Source organism: Myiozetetes cayanensis, unplaced genomic scaffold (genome assembly GCF_022539395.1).
Source record: "Myiozetetes cayanensis isolate MyiCay16 unplaced genomic scaffold, myiCay2020 scf14, whole genome shotgun sequence".
Lineage (NCBI taxonomy): Eukaryota > Metazoa > Chordata > Aves > Passeriformes > Tyrannidae > Myiozetetes > Myiozetetes cayanensis.
The window spans coordinates 2,679,915-2,692,567 of NW_026087048.1; the positions used below are offsets into that span (position 1 = coordinate 2,679,915).

At 45.2% G+C, this 12,653-nt stretch overlaps 1 protein-coding gene across 1 annotated transcript in view; it reads right to left on the reverse strand.

Moving 5' to 3' along the window:
* The window catches only part of ETFA (electron transfer flavoprotein subunit alpha), a 28,497-nt gene extending 20,266 nt beyond the window's left edge, over positions 1-8,231 (reverse strand). Inside the window, exons 1-4 of the mRNA XM_050309786.1 lie at positions 8,164-8,231; positions 2,524-2,673; positions 696-777; positions 513-595 (exon numbers count right to left, since the gene is read on the reverse strand). Coding sequence (XP_050165743.1) covers positions 513-595; positions 696-777; positions 2,524-2,673; positions 8,164-8,202 — 354 coding nt within the window. The 5' untranslated portion in view covers positions 8,203-8,231. The remainder of the gene's footprint in view (positions 1-512; positions 596-695; positions 778-2,523; positions 2,674-8,163) is intronic.
* Between the last annotated feature and the right edge of the window lie 4,422 nt (positions 8,232-12,653).

The window sequence follows — 12,653 nt, forward strand, 5'->3', positions numbered from 1 at the left end:
ACAAGTTTTGAAAAATCGTAGTTTCATTAAAAAACATCTTGGCTGAGACTCAGAGCCGTGTTATTTATATATGTTTACAGACATTTCAACGTACATGACTCACATGACCAGATGCAACTCTCCCCCGCCAAAAAAAATTTGCTTCCAATAGGTCTGCACACTTTCATTTCAATATGCAAATACTACATTTTTCATCCTGATTTGCTGTGCTTTTCTTTACAATTTTCATGCTCTCAGATCACAAGCTATTTTGCCTCGTGTACACGGTCCTATCTTGTTACCACGGAACGTTTCTTCTACGCTGTTCTTTCGTCCACATCAGCCCATAATAAAAATCAAACATCAATCAGCGTTTCTAACCAATGACCTCTTAAACGAACTGCTGTAACATTGGTTGCAGACTCAAAAGTGTCCCTGGTTGACTTCCCTCAGGCCTTTGATTCACACTCTTACGTACAGCAGTGTCTGTCTCCTTTTCACAAGAACTTTTGGATGCACTTTGATCTACTTACCTTCCCAAAGGCAGATGCTCCGGCACAAATGTGGGTGTACTTAAATTTTTTATGAGTTTCCACAATCAAGGGAGTCAGCTCCTCTGAGAATAAAAATGTATGGCTCAGAATTTACAACTATCTTCTTTTCAAGCACAAATACAAACACAGTTTCTTTTGTTAACAGGTAAGAACAATTCTCACCTGCCAGAAATCCCTTGTACGCATCGTGCTGAGCCACGAGAACTTTTGCAACACCCTGCACTTTGCTGACTTCTTGTGCTACCTATGATCACAAGGGAATTATTATTATTTGTGTTATAACAGGCACCACAAACAAATTACAGGAGAGTCCCTGCTGCAAAGAGCTCAAAGCCCATAGATTAGTTAAAAACAAAATCAAAAGTACACAAATTTCAAAATCACAACGAACCTGATGGAATAAAATGCAGCTCTTCTAACTCACAGCACAGTGCCTTGTGGGATAAGGCAAATGGACTTGTGAATAAGGAAACTACAAAGCAAATCAAACACAGCAAAGCTTGTCTTGCATTCAGGATCACACCCCGACCTCCTCATTTCCCACGACAGCCGGTAACAGTCACGCGTGAGGATTGTTGCTCAGTATTCCAGTGCAGGCAGCAAGAAACCAATCCTACTTTCTTTTAAAATCAGTCAATATCTACTAAACAAGCAAATACAAATGTAAAGCAGCGTTATGATCTTTGCCCAAATTTTAGGAGCAATCCTTTATTTGCATCCGACCTTCTGCCCACTGACGGGACGCGTATTTTCGATTTATATTTATGCTTTTTTTTTTCCTTTAAATTCGCACAAGTGAAGTTTAAATGATAAAAGGGTTATTACAGATCAGAGAGAAGAGGACTGACAGCAAGGTCTGGAGACCACATGCATCGTCCCAGAACCAGTGTAGTTTTACTGAGTTTGATGAGTATCAGTTTACCCTCAAAAATTAACAAAAGGAAATAAATAGAGAAGAACTCCCTCGTAGCTGCTGCAGAACATCGGTTTGTGTAACTGGCTCTTACAAAAAACCCAAACCTCCATTTTTTTGTAAAATACTTTTTCCCCAGCATGACATGCCTTCTCAAACAGACACCATATACTTAGCATTAAAAAAACCCCAACCAAACAAAACATTCACAGTCATTTTTCTACTGTGCAAGTGCATGAGAATAAGGAAAATTAAAGACAGATTTATCAGGCAATTTTTTTTTTTTAATTTTCTTGATTTAGACAAATATTTGCTTTTGTCTCCACCTCGGACACCTGAGTGGCCACTGAGGTTTCTCCGGCTATTAGTGAATTATCTGCCTTAAGTGAGCCTCCTTCATGAAATACTACCTGTTGCTTTCAAAATAACAGTTCATAAACAGTACATAAAATATTAAGCATAGTTCTCTGTACTTTCACTGCTCACACAAGAGTAAATCCTGCTGGAATAAAAGTGCCACTAATGTACTAACTACATGGTCTCTAAATTCTGCACAGGAAAAATGACATTGAAAATACACAGCCAATACACAAGGAACTTCTGTCATACGTGATATATGTGACAAAGTCAAGCAGCACTAATTTCAGAATTTTAGGTTGCAGACACACTCTTTCTACACAACTAGTAGCTGACCAAGTTGCTCAGAAGCCCAATTTGTGACTGTGCTGTTTTACTTCTGCTGCTTTCCATTTGAACAAGTGTGAGTTTCTTTCCGAATTCTTAGTGCTGCAATTCAAACTTCACTGAGAAATCTTGTTTTAAAAGTTAATTGTCCTTTAGCCCTACAAAAATTTGCTCTCTCAGGCTTGTGATCTCCGTTATCGACACTGTCCCCTGTGAAAGGGAATCTGTAGCTGTATTTTCTCTTCAGAAGAGAAGCAGTTCAAGCGCGGGACGTTTCTGGCAGATTAGCAACTCCCGGCACAGCTCCTCTGCACTACAGGTTCTTTTTCAGGCTGACCAAGTCTTGTTTCACTGTATTCTTTACTTCATTTGCATGAAAATAGCATTTCCTACCTTGTCACAGCTGGTACCAGCTACTAAACAGGACACTTCACCTCCCAGTTGCTTCGCTGCGGCGATGGAATTGAGCGTGATGGGCGTGAGGGACTCATTGTTGTGCTCGGCTACGACCAACGTACTCTGAGACCTCCGGAGCACCGAGGCCTTGGAAGGAAGGGAGAGAGGCAGGAGTTTGATACTCAGCATTTAAGGAAAAAAACTGTTCCTTGGAGCAGTTCTGCTTGACAGAAATGCATCAGCTGTACAAAGCGTGAAGTGCTGCTGACAAATTGAACAGGCTAATTAATTCTAGAGAATTTTTATTAAGGAAGGAGAATATACAATGTTTTAAAAAAAAAAGGAAAAGGCATAAACTTCAGCTTATCTATAATATGCTGTGTTTAAACTAAAACATTCACATGAAAATAGTGAACATAATAAAGAACAACATTTTAACACACTACATTCAAGTTCAGTTGATCAACTTAACCAAGTGCCTCAAAGAATGAGGATTAGAACAGCAAGACTAAGTCACAAGGAAATCAAGGGTTGCAAATATTACTGGGGGTTTTAGGGTGATTCTCTGGTGGTGTTTCATTACAGGTTTTAACAAAAATCTAGCTACAGAACCCACTTTTATATTTAGTTACATATAGAGGCAAAATTGCACACAGTGGCTGCGTGATAATCAAGCAGTGAGGGCTCACAGCCTGAAAACACACCAATAGAAGTATTTATAAACATCAGGTTCATTTTTTTCCCCTTTTTCCTTTAAAACATTTGACACTTGAGCACTTAGTCTACCACCGTAATTTAATGGTCTTTAGATAGTAATTTTGAGCAATTCACCATCTGCACACAAACTTTAACTTCCAAAGCAAAAATGAAAGAAAAAAAAAAAAAGGATAAAAATTGAGACGAAGAATTACCGTGAAACCAAACCAAAATATTCTAAGCTCAGACTTTCCTCTCTAATATTCAGGTGAACATGTGAAAAGCGTTATTCCTCCAAGACTAATAACTAGGGTAGGGGAAACATTTGGATGGGAACAGGAATATTATCCTTCAAGACTCTGTTTACTCTCCATAAAGCCTAACTGAAGACTCCAGTTACAATCAGTGTAATATGGAACACATGGAAAACCAAATATACTCATTAATATGGCCAAGGCACAAACACTAACACAACACTGAAGACTGCATAGCCAAACACTGCTTTTTCAAACACACACATTCCAACTCCATCTCCCCTGATGCCAAACATGCACTTATCTACAGCTTAGGGAAAAAAAAAAAGCTCCAGAAAATCTGAGAGGCTAAAATTTGGATTTGGACTTCAACCCCACCATGCTCAACTTCACACAGAGAGTACAAATCCTGAGCAGCTCCCTGAAGCTCATCACAGTGCAAAAATATAAATACAAAGGTAAGTTTTTGCAGAACCTGGATGGTGATTTGCCCTTTTGGTTAAAACAATGAGGGTTCTTGTAAAAGTGCTCTGCATTCCATCTTTCATGCTTAAGGTTGCTTGCTGTGATCAAATACTCTGAGCTCATTTGAAACCAATTGCCAATAACAAAATATTCATTGCCAATATAGCTCAGACACTGTATTTTTGATTATGTTTCACACATCATTTGCAATAAAAGTTACAAAATTTTAGTCACCATTTGAAGGATAAATCCACACTTTTGTGGCAAAAAGCCCACTTCTCCAATGATTTACAGTCATGTCACAGGGTAAAGTGGACCATGCTCCTGGAAGGTCCTGAAGTTTTCAGATTTCCAAAGGGAGCCACATCCATTTTAAACACACTTATTTCTGACTATATTATCATCTTTTCTCTAAAAAAGTACTGCACCACACAGAGGAGCTCTATCATTCTGCCAAACTATTCTAGAATAAACTGAGAAATAATTGGGTTTTAGCCAAAAAGAATAAGAGCAATGGATGTTGCTTAGAGCAGACTGGGTATTAGGTATTATATTAGCACTAATTAGGTATTATTTCTAAACCAATAATCCCACATTTTATATTTGTGGGAATATACACAACATGTACACCAGAAGGTCACTTTATGCATGACAATTCTGAACATAAAGGCAAGACCAGATTTAAAATAAACTGAAAGCCACATTATAGATCTTGGGTAAAAATCCTAGGTGACAAATAAAATTCCTTTCTGAGTCTGAATTTCAATACACTAACACACATTAAATAATTTTTTCAATTAAAAAAAACACCAAACAAACAAAAAACCAAAACAACCTGACTTTTGTTTGTTATAATAAAGACTCTGCAGTAAAACCAGAGGGTAATTCATGCAGTCACATATGGTCCTGAAAACTAAGAACCTGCCATGAGTCAACGAGGACGACAGGTAGTTATTTTGATGAAGTTACTTGTCCAGCTGCACATGTGTGAGAACAGCCTGTTGTTTCACTGACACAATTTCTGCATTTGGGGCAGGGTGGCTACTTTGAAACCTTGAAAAAAGGAAGGTGGAGAACAAACCTGACCAGCTGGCAGCAAGGGAAGAAAGCACAAGAAATAAGACACACAGACCAACCAAACCATTGGAAATAATGCCTTGAGAGGGAACAGCACTCAGTGCTCGTGCCACAGAAAATTCCTGGTGAAAACCAAGCTCTGGAAAATCTGGCTATGCAAATAAATCAGCTACAGATAAACAAACCTGGGCCACTGAGTAGCTTCTGCAGCACGACAACAGATAATGACCTGGCAGCAACAGGTAGAACTGGGAAGTTTATTTTCCCTAGTTTTAGATACAAATCACAGCCAGGCACCTACACTTCCTCTACAGCTGAAACATCTGCACCTCCTCTCTGGTGGAAACTCCGGACAGTGATTCAGTTTATACCAAAATAAACAGTTGTGAATGAAAACTGTCCAGAGTTTCCAACTTCCCTCTCCATCCCCAGCATTTACTGTAGAGCAAACCTGGCCTCTGACTTCCAGATGTCTAAAAGTTGCTAAGATTAACCTAGATGTGCAGTATAGGTGCATTCAGCCACTTGCAAAGTACCAAAGGATTCACTGAATCTATCAAGTTTCTCCAAAGTATCTTTTTGCTCCCCACCTGAGAAACTCGGTAAGATTTTCCAAGCAGAACGTGAAAAATGTCAGCATAATATCTGGGTTTCCAGGCTTCAGACAAAATAACCAACAAAATAATTGTTACTGTCCTCAGTAGAACATGAGCAGTGTGGACACCTGCCCAGGTGATCTGCTCTTCACACAACACCCCTGCAAACTGAACTGGGCTGGTCTGTCAGCATTTCTACAGACAGGTCACCTGGACAGCACATGCCCAGCACTTCTTAAATATGGATTTGCTGCTTACATGGTAAAAACAATGTATGAACAGCTGGAAAAGCCCTGAGAGAAGTGCTGTCAATCTTTGCTTGCTGCTGGGTGGGACTCTGCAGTGACAGTCATGGCTAAGTGCCTGCAGCCTGCTCCAAGGACACTCATAGCACAGGAATTAGGAAATCAGCTCTGTGGGTAACACGTGTGGCCAGCACAGGGACACCAGATGGGTCAGCCAAAAAGTCGTGCCAGAAAATGCAGGAGCTGCAGCAGGTGAATTCTGCAGGGCCCCATGCTCCAAATATGCATGAACACAAAACAGGCTGCCACAAACTTCATCTGGGAACCTGAAGTTTGTCTCCCAACCTAATTCCAGTAAGAGACAGTCTTTTAGCTGCAAAACTTTAAACGAAAAAGAATAAATGAGTTTTGGTATGTTCAGGGAGAGGAGGGAACTCCAGCAACAAAGGATGTACTTCTAGAGCCTCTCTACAGACCTGCCTACAAAAGAGGTCTAAGAGACAGCTGTGTAACTTCAGGAAACACTAACTACAGAAACAACACTAAAGGCACCTGAACTGAAAAGGAGCTACAACTGTAGCAAAGAATATGGGAAAAAAATAGGCAAAGAAAGAATACACTTTGCAAAAAGGATTTTGCAATCACAATAAAGACATCAAATTACAAAGGAATTAAAGCAGCAGCAGAAAGGTGTAACACAGAATAAACTTCTTTAGATATACCCCTTGCACACCATTAGTAAATATCAACAAGGCTATTTTGAAACACAGATAGCACTGACAGTGAACTCCCTAGGTGGTTTATTCCCATCCCTGTACCAATTTTTGTGTACTTGCAGTCTCATTTCTCCTCAGTCATCTTTAAATCATGCAAAACTCCAACCTTTCCTTCCTGTTCACACCTCACAGGTCTCTCTCCTGATTTTCTCTAGATTCCATCCACCACTGAACTGAGCATCAGCAGGGAGAAACTTTGCACTTTTCAAAAAGTGAAACAAACTTGCAGTTTGTTTCGCTTCTCTCACAGATTACATTGTTACCCACATGCTGAAGGAGCACAGGGTGCTTTACAGGCTTTATTTTATAGTTATGAGTTTAAATGTGTATGGCTGGAAACCCAGGAGTTGACCTCACGTTTCCAGGACACAAAACTGAATTGTGCAGTGACCATGTGAGTAAAGTACTATTTACACAGCAGTACCATATGATCTGGGAGCTTCAGAGATCACCAAGACCTTTGCTCTACAAAGCCTGTAGCCTACCAACCGAGACATGTCCATGATTACAGCAGGTAGAACTTTCTGATTAACTGAGTCACGTCTGACCTAGTCCACCTGTGCTGCTCTCGTAAGAGATTTTTATTGCCTGAAACCATTTCATATATCCACAACTCCTATTTTAGAGCTGTACATAACTGCAATACCTATAAAAGCCTTGCAGAGCTCAAAAAGAAACTTGCAAGATTTAAAGTTGTGTACAAGGGTTATTTCCACACAGTTTTAGTGGAGGGAGTATCTCCCAGTGCATGCTAAGAGTTCGAGCAGATAAGCAGAGACATCTCATCAATCATCTACTCCAGTTAACCTTGAGTTCACCTAGACCTTGGTAACACAGCCACAATGACACACCAGGCAGCAAACGGCCTCCAAGAGCCCAGCACTGCTCCCAGCTGAGCCACTGGACGGTCAAACTGGAAAAGCAACAAGTGTTTCGCATTAGCTTCGTCCACAGGTTGGGAGAGTTAAAGCAATCACGTTTTTGCACAGCTGTGACTGAGAAACGCTGTATCAATCCCTCAACATCCCAGAAAGCCTCTCCTTGAGCCACAAGTATTTTTCTAGTGTTGTTTAGGGTTTGCAGTAACAATCTTTAAGGGTCTTCTCCAGCGGTGAGGAAAGCACTCTGTGGCTCGGCTCGCCCCGCTCGACGGGGGATGCGAGCGAGCACTCTCGGGGGTTCACGACTGCCCTGATGCACCGGGACCACAGCCCGCAGCCCCGGACCGCCGGAAAGGGCTCCCGAAACACCCGGCGACTGCTCGGAAACTTTATTGTTAACAGCCAGGGAGCGGGACAGGAGGCCAGCGGAGGAGTGCGGCCCCGGCGGCGCCGGCCACTCGACCCCCGGACACCCCTCACCCGCCGCTGCCGGGCGGGCGGAGCTCGGCCCCGCCCCGCGTCACCTTTGCCCCACTGAGCAGGCCCCGCACGGCCAGGGCGGCGGGAGAGCCCCGGCGGGAGGGCCCGGCCCGTGTGCCCCGGGGCGCGGCGCGGGGGTCCCGCACGGCCCCGCTCCCCTCACTCACCGCCCGCCGCAGCCGCTGCGCCGCCGCCGCCCGCAACATGGTTCGGCCGGGCCTCCGCACCGCTCTCGCGAGAGCAGCGCCCAGCCCCGCCCCGCAGCAGCATTGGCCCGGCCGCGCGCCCAATGGGCAGCGCCCGCGCGGGAACCGCCGTGAGGGGACTGCGGGGACAGTGGGGTGGCTGCACCGAGCACACCGGACACCCCGAGCACACCGCACACCCCGAGCACACCGCACACCCCGAGCACACCGCACACACCACACACACCGAGCACACCGAGCACACCGCACACACCGAGCACACCGCACACACGCTGAGCACACCGCACACCCCGAGCACACCGCACACACCACACACACCGAGCACACCGAGCACACCGCACACACCGAGCACACCGCACACACCGAGCACACCGCACACGGACTGGGGTGACACTCCGAGCACACCGCACACACCGAGCACACCGCACACACCGAGCACACCGCACACGGCCTGGGATGTCACACGGCACACATGGTGTGTCACAGCGCACACACCGACAGCTCCCCCGCACACACCGACAGCTGTATTACATCGCACACACGGCTGACCCCGCACACAGCGCACACATTGCACACTGCACCACCGTGTCCCCCCGCACCTCCCCCGACCCACCGCTCGGCCACTGAGCCCCGCACAGCCGGCTGTGTCCCGAGCCGCCCGGCCGTGTCCGTGCGCACTGCCCGCTGTCCCCCCGTGCCGTACCGGAGGGCAGAGCGCAGTCGCCGCTGCCGCCGCGGTGCCGATCCAGCTCCACCGGAGCACTCGAGGGGAGCGGGCCCCGGTCCGTCCCGCAGCACTGGCCCTTTCCCGCCCGTCACCAGCGCCAGCTCCTCCGGCCGCCTGTCCCCTGTTCCCCGACACTGCTTCTGCAAGGGGCTAAAGACCTGAAAGAGAAGAAAACAACAGAAAGAAGAGTTATGCCAGCAAATACTCACTCCACGCCAGATTCTATCCCAAGCCAATAAAAATGCGCCTTGCAAATAAAAATAAGGGAAAAGTGTTAATTCGCGGCTGCGGAGCCAGCAGAAGCCTGGAGACGATGGCCGGTGCGGGACAGGCTGCCAGTCCCAGCCCCCAGGGCATGCCCCGGCCTGAGGATGCCCGTGAGCTGCCAGGTCCCCCCGGCCACACTCCCCACACCACCAGACACAGCAAGAGTGAAGGAGACAGTGTGGGGACAGCGCGTGTGGCACACGGGAGAGGCCAGACATAACAGTGCTTCCCTACTTAACGATCCACGAGTTGTGGGAACCGCGCGGCAGCTTCAAAAAACGCTCCGGTGTCTCCAGCCCCAGCTGGGCATCCCCTCAGCGGGACAGATTTCCTGCTGCCTCACCCACACCCCCCCGTGCTTGGCCCCACGCAGCATTAGGCAATAGCTCATTAGCTCTGAATAATTTATAGATCTATTTCATTATTATTATTCTGATTTCCCAGAACCAACACAAGACATTTTGTGCTTGCCACTTCTGTGGCACCAGGATGCCCCAGGGGCCAGACTGGCACTTGCTGTTTTTCTCCATACCTCCGTATTTTTTTCTGGGTGGCAAGGAGAAGGATTTAAAAATCAATGAAGCAAAACGTTTCAGGCCAAATTCTCTGCTTAAGTATGTGCTGTGGTTCTCTGAAAACCTGGTGTCCTGGAGAAGCTGACAGGAGCTGCCACACTGGAGCAATTAGTCCTGTCAGCCCAGGAGCCCCAAGCACGCCTGGATTTGGGATACTGACGATGGAAATGCCATCCCAGAAATCACAAGATAGTGAGCCACGAAGGCAGTTTCTTCTTTCCCATCCTGAAGTCGTTTAGAGGAAAAAAAAAAACAAAACCCAAAACCCAAACACAAAACCCCCTGAACAATTATGGCCATCGGACTGTTCCTCCGAGAATCAGCGGTGATCTGCAGCATGTCAGGGATTCGTTCTGCATTGCTGAGGAGCTCTACAGGAAAGCAAAAAGCAAATTGATCAAAAAGGCTCTTCGACTTTGCCACAGCCTTGGCACAGGATCACCTCTCAAATTTATTCTGCCACATGATTTTCACATCGGATGCCAAAAAGTACTGCTTTACAGCAAAAGCTAACCAGGTCCAGCAACTCAAGAATCTAAATGGACAATTTACTTCGTCTCAAATCTCAAAAGTCTCTGTAACAGAAAAAAAAGCAGCTGCACTGCATATTCCAGTTTCCTGGCCCCGAGCACTACCTTAACTCCTCAGGCCCCAAAGGAGGGCTGTGAAGGGAAGGACTAAAGGAGGTGACAAACCTCCTCCGGGGCCTGTGTCTGATTATACAGTTTAAAGTAGCTCCAGGGCTGCTCTAACTTCTGCCCGGTCTGACTCCACCCTCCAGCCAGTCCCGAAAAAAGAAGGGAAACAAAATGAGCGTTTGGACCTGCCTCTGCGTTGAACAAATGACCAGGTGAAAAAGCCTAAAGGTTTTCATGAAGATGAGTGGAGAATGGTTTTGCTGAAGTCACAGTACCCTGAGATAGGTTTGAAAAGAGGATAAGTAATTGAAGCAGCTCTTTATCGCCAAATGAGAACGTCCTGGGCATCCTTAATTTGCCCATTATGTCTTTTTAATTGGGGTGTTTTACTCATTAAAAGCGTGGCATGTAATTTCATAATCCTATTTTAGGCTCCAAAACTAAGCTTCCAACATGCATGTCTCGTGGGGATGAAATCTTGAACAAGAAGAAACAACACGTGTACACCTAAAAAACCCAAACCACAAAAATATACAAAGTGATCTCATTCAAATTTGGGTTTTAATACCTCAGACTGAAACCAAAGTGAGCTACTACCAAAATTGACCTAATTGCATCATAGTTTAGAACGAATTGATCATTTCACTGTGTATCTGTCTTAACAACATGCATCATATTTTCATAAGCAGAGTGACATCACCACTCTTCAGATCAGATTTGAAGGTGTAGCGTTACCAATGCAGAGACGTGACAGGCTTTTTATGATATTTTCTGTTTATAATTTTGATTCGAAACCTCAGCAACACTTCAGATGCTCATAATCCTTATTGAAACTGGCTTGATGCGGATTACAGCCTGAAGCACAAAGGAAGTCTTTATCACTTATGGCCAGTGTTTTAGGAGCTTATAACTGTAATCAGGTGGGGATTATATCAGCACGATCCATACTAGCTGAACCATGGCAAAAAGCTTTTTTTTCTATTTGACCTTCCCACCTAGGGCATGACAATAATAAAAATGGTAAAACATGCAACAAACAGGTGCCACTGAAGGTGGAGTCACTTTCCACTGCTGGCAGAGGATAGTACTTCATATTTTGAAAGAAAAATTACTCATTAATTAGTGGAAGCAGATCTTTGTATTGTGCATTGTTATCCAGGATTATTTCATTAGGATCTGCTGACCCAATTTCTGCGTTGGAAAGAGAATTACATTTTTTCACACTATTGGGCGGGGAAAGAAAATATAATAATACAGATTACTCAAACTTTTAAAAACATGGTTTGCAAACAAGGGCAGGTACCTGTACTGGTATCTCTACAGAAGCCAAATGAAACAAGGACCATTACAAATACATAATCACATCTTCACTAGAATCAGATATTGGTTGTCTTAAAATACATAATTCCTAATTAAAACATATGGAATCCAGCTAATACAGCCTCATGACTAAGGGATTTAGAGAAGAGCAGGAACTTTTTTTATTACTGCTACGACGGTCCCCTCTGCCATGGGTCATCCTTAGCTTACTCCTCCTGCAATCCCCCTGGGGATAGCTGACTCAGATAAATTAAAAGAGCTTCATTTGGGAAGCTTCCCCAACACACGAAAGGATTCGCCTCTTAATCTGTCAAAATCCAATAGAGTTAAAGCAACTGCAACCTGCTTACAGCTCAGCAGGGCTCCCGAGCCGATGGGCAGGACCCGCAGCCCAGCACCGGACAGGACAAAACCCACATCAGAAGCAGCAGCAGGAGAGATCTCTGCTGCTGAAATATCTTGTGTTAAGTGCTGTGAGCTCACAGGGTCCAAGTGGTTCAGCCACCCGAGGACATTGCCCCACAGCCACGAGTTGTACACAAGGTGGGACACGTCTCCACAGAGTCCTGCTCTCTGCCCCTCATCATCACTAGCACAAAAACTCACCATGTCCTGCCACTGGAGTTCCTTTACAACAGAACACCACCACAGGTGTGCCCAATGCTCTGCCCAGATCACCTTACAACCACTCCCCTGCATGCCTCAGGGCAGCAGCTGGTCTTTGTGAGGCCTTACAGCCACCTCTGGAAGCGGAGAATGCCACAAGTCCTACTTACAAAGTGGGGGACAGAAGAAAGAACTCCCCCAAAACCACCCCATAGCAAGGACAACCCTTCTTCTTATACTGAACCTGCAAAACCACCACATGCAGGTGTTTTCCCTTTCTTACAAACTCCTCTCACTTGCTAATCATTTCCATGTGCC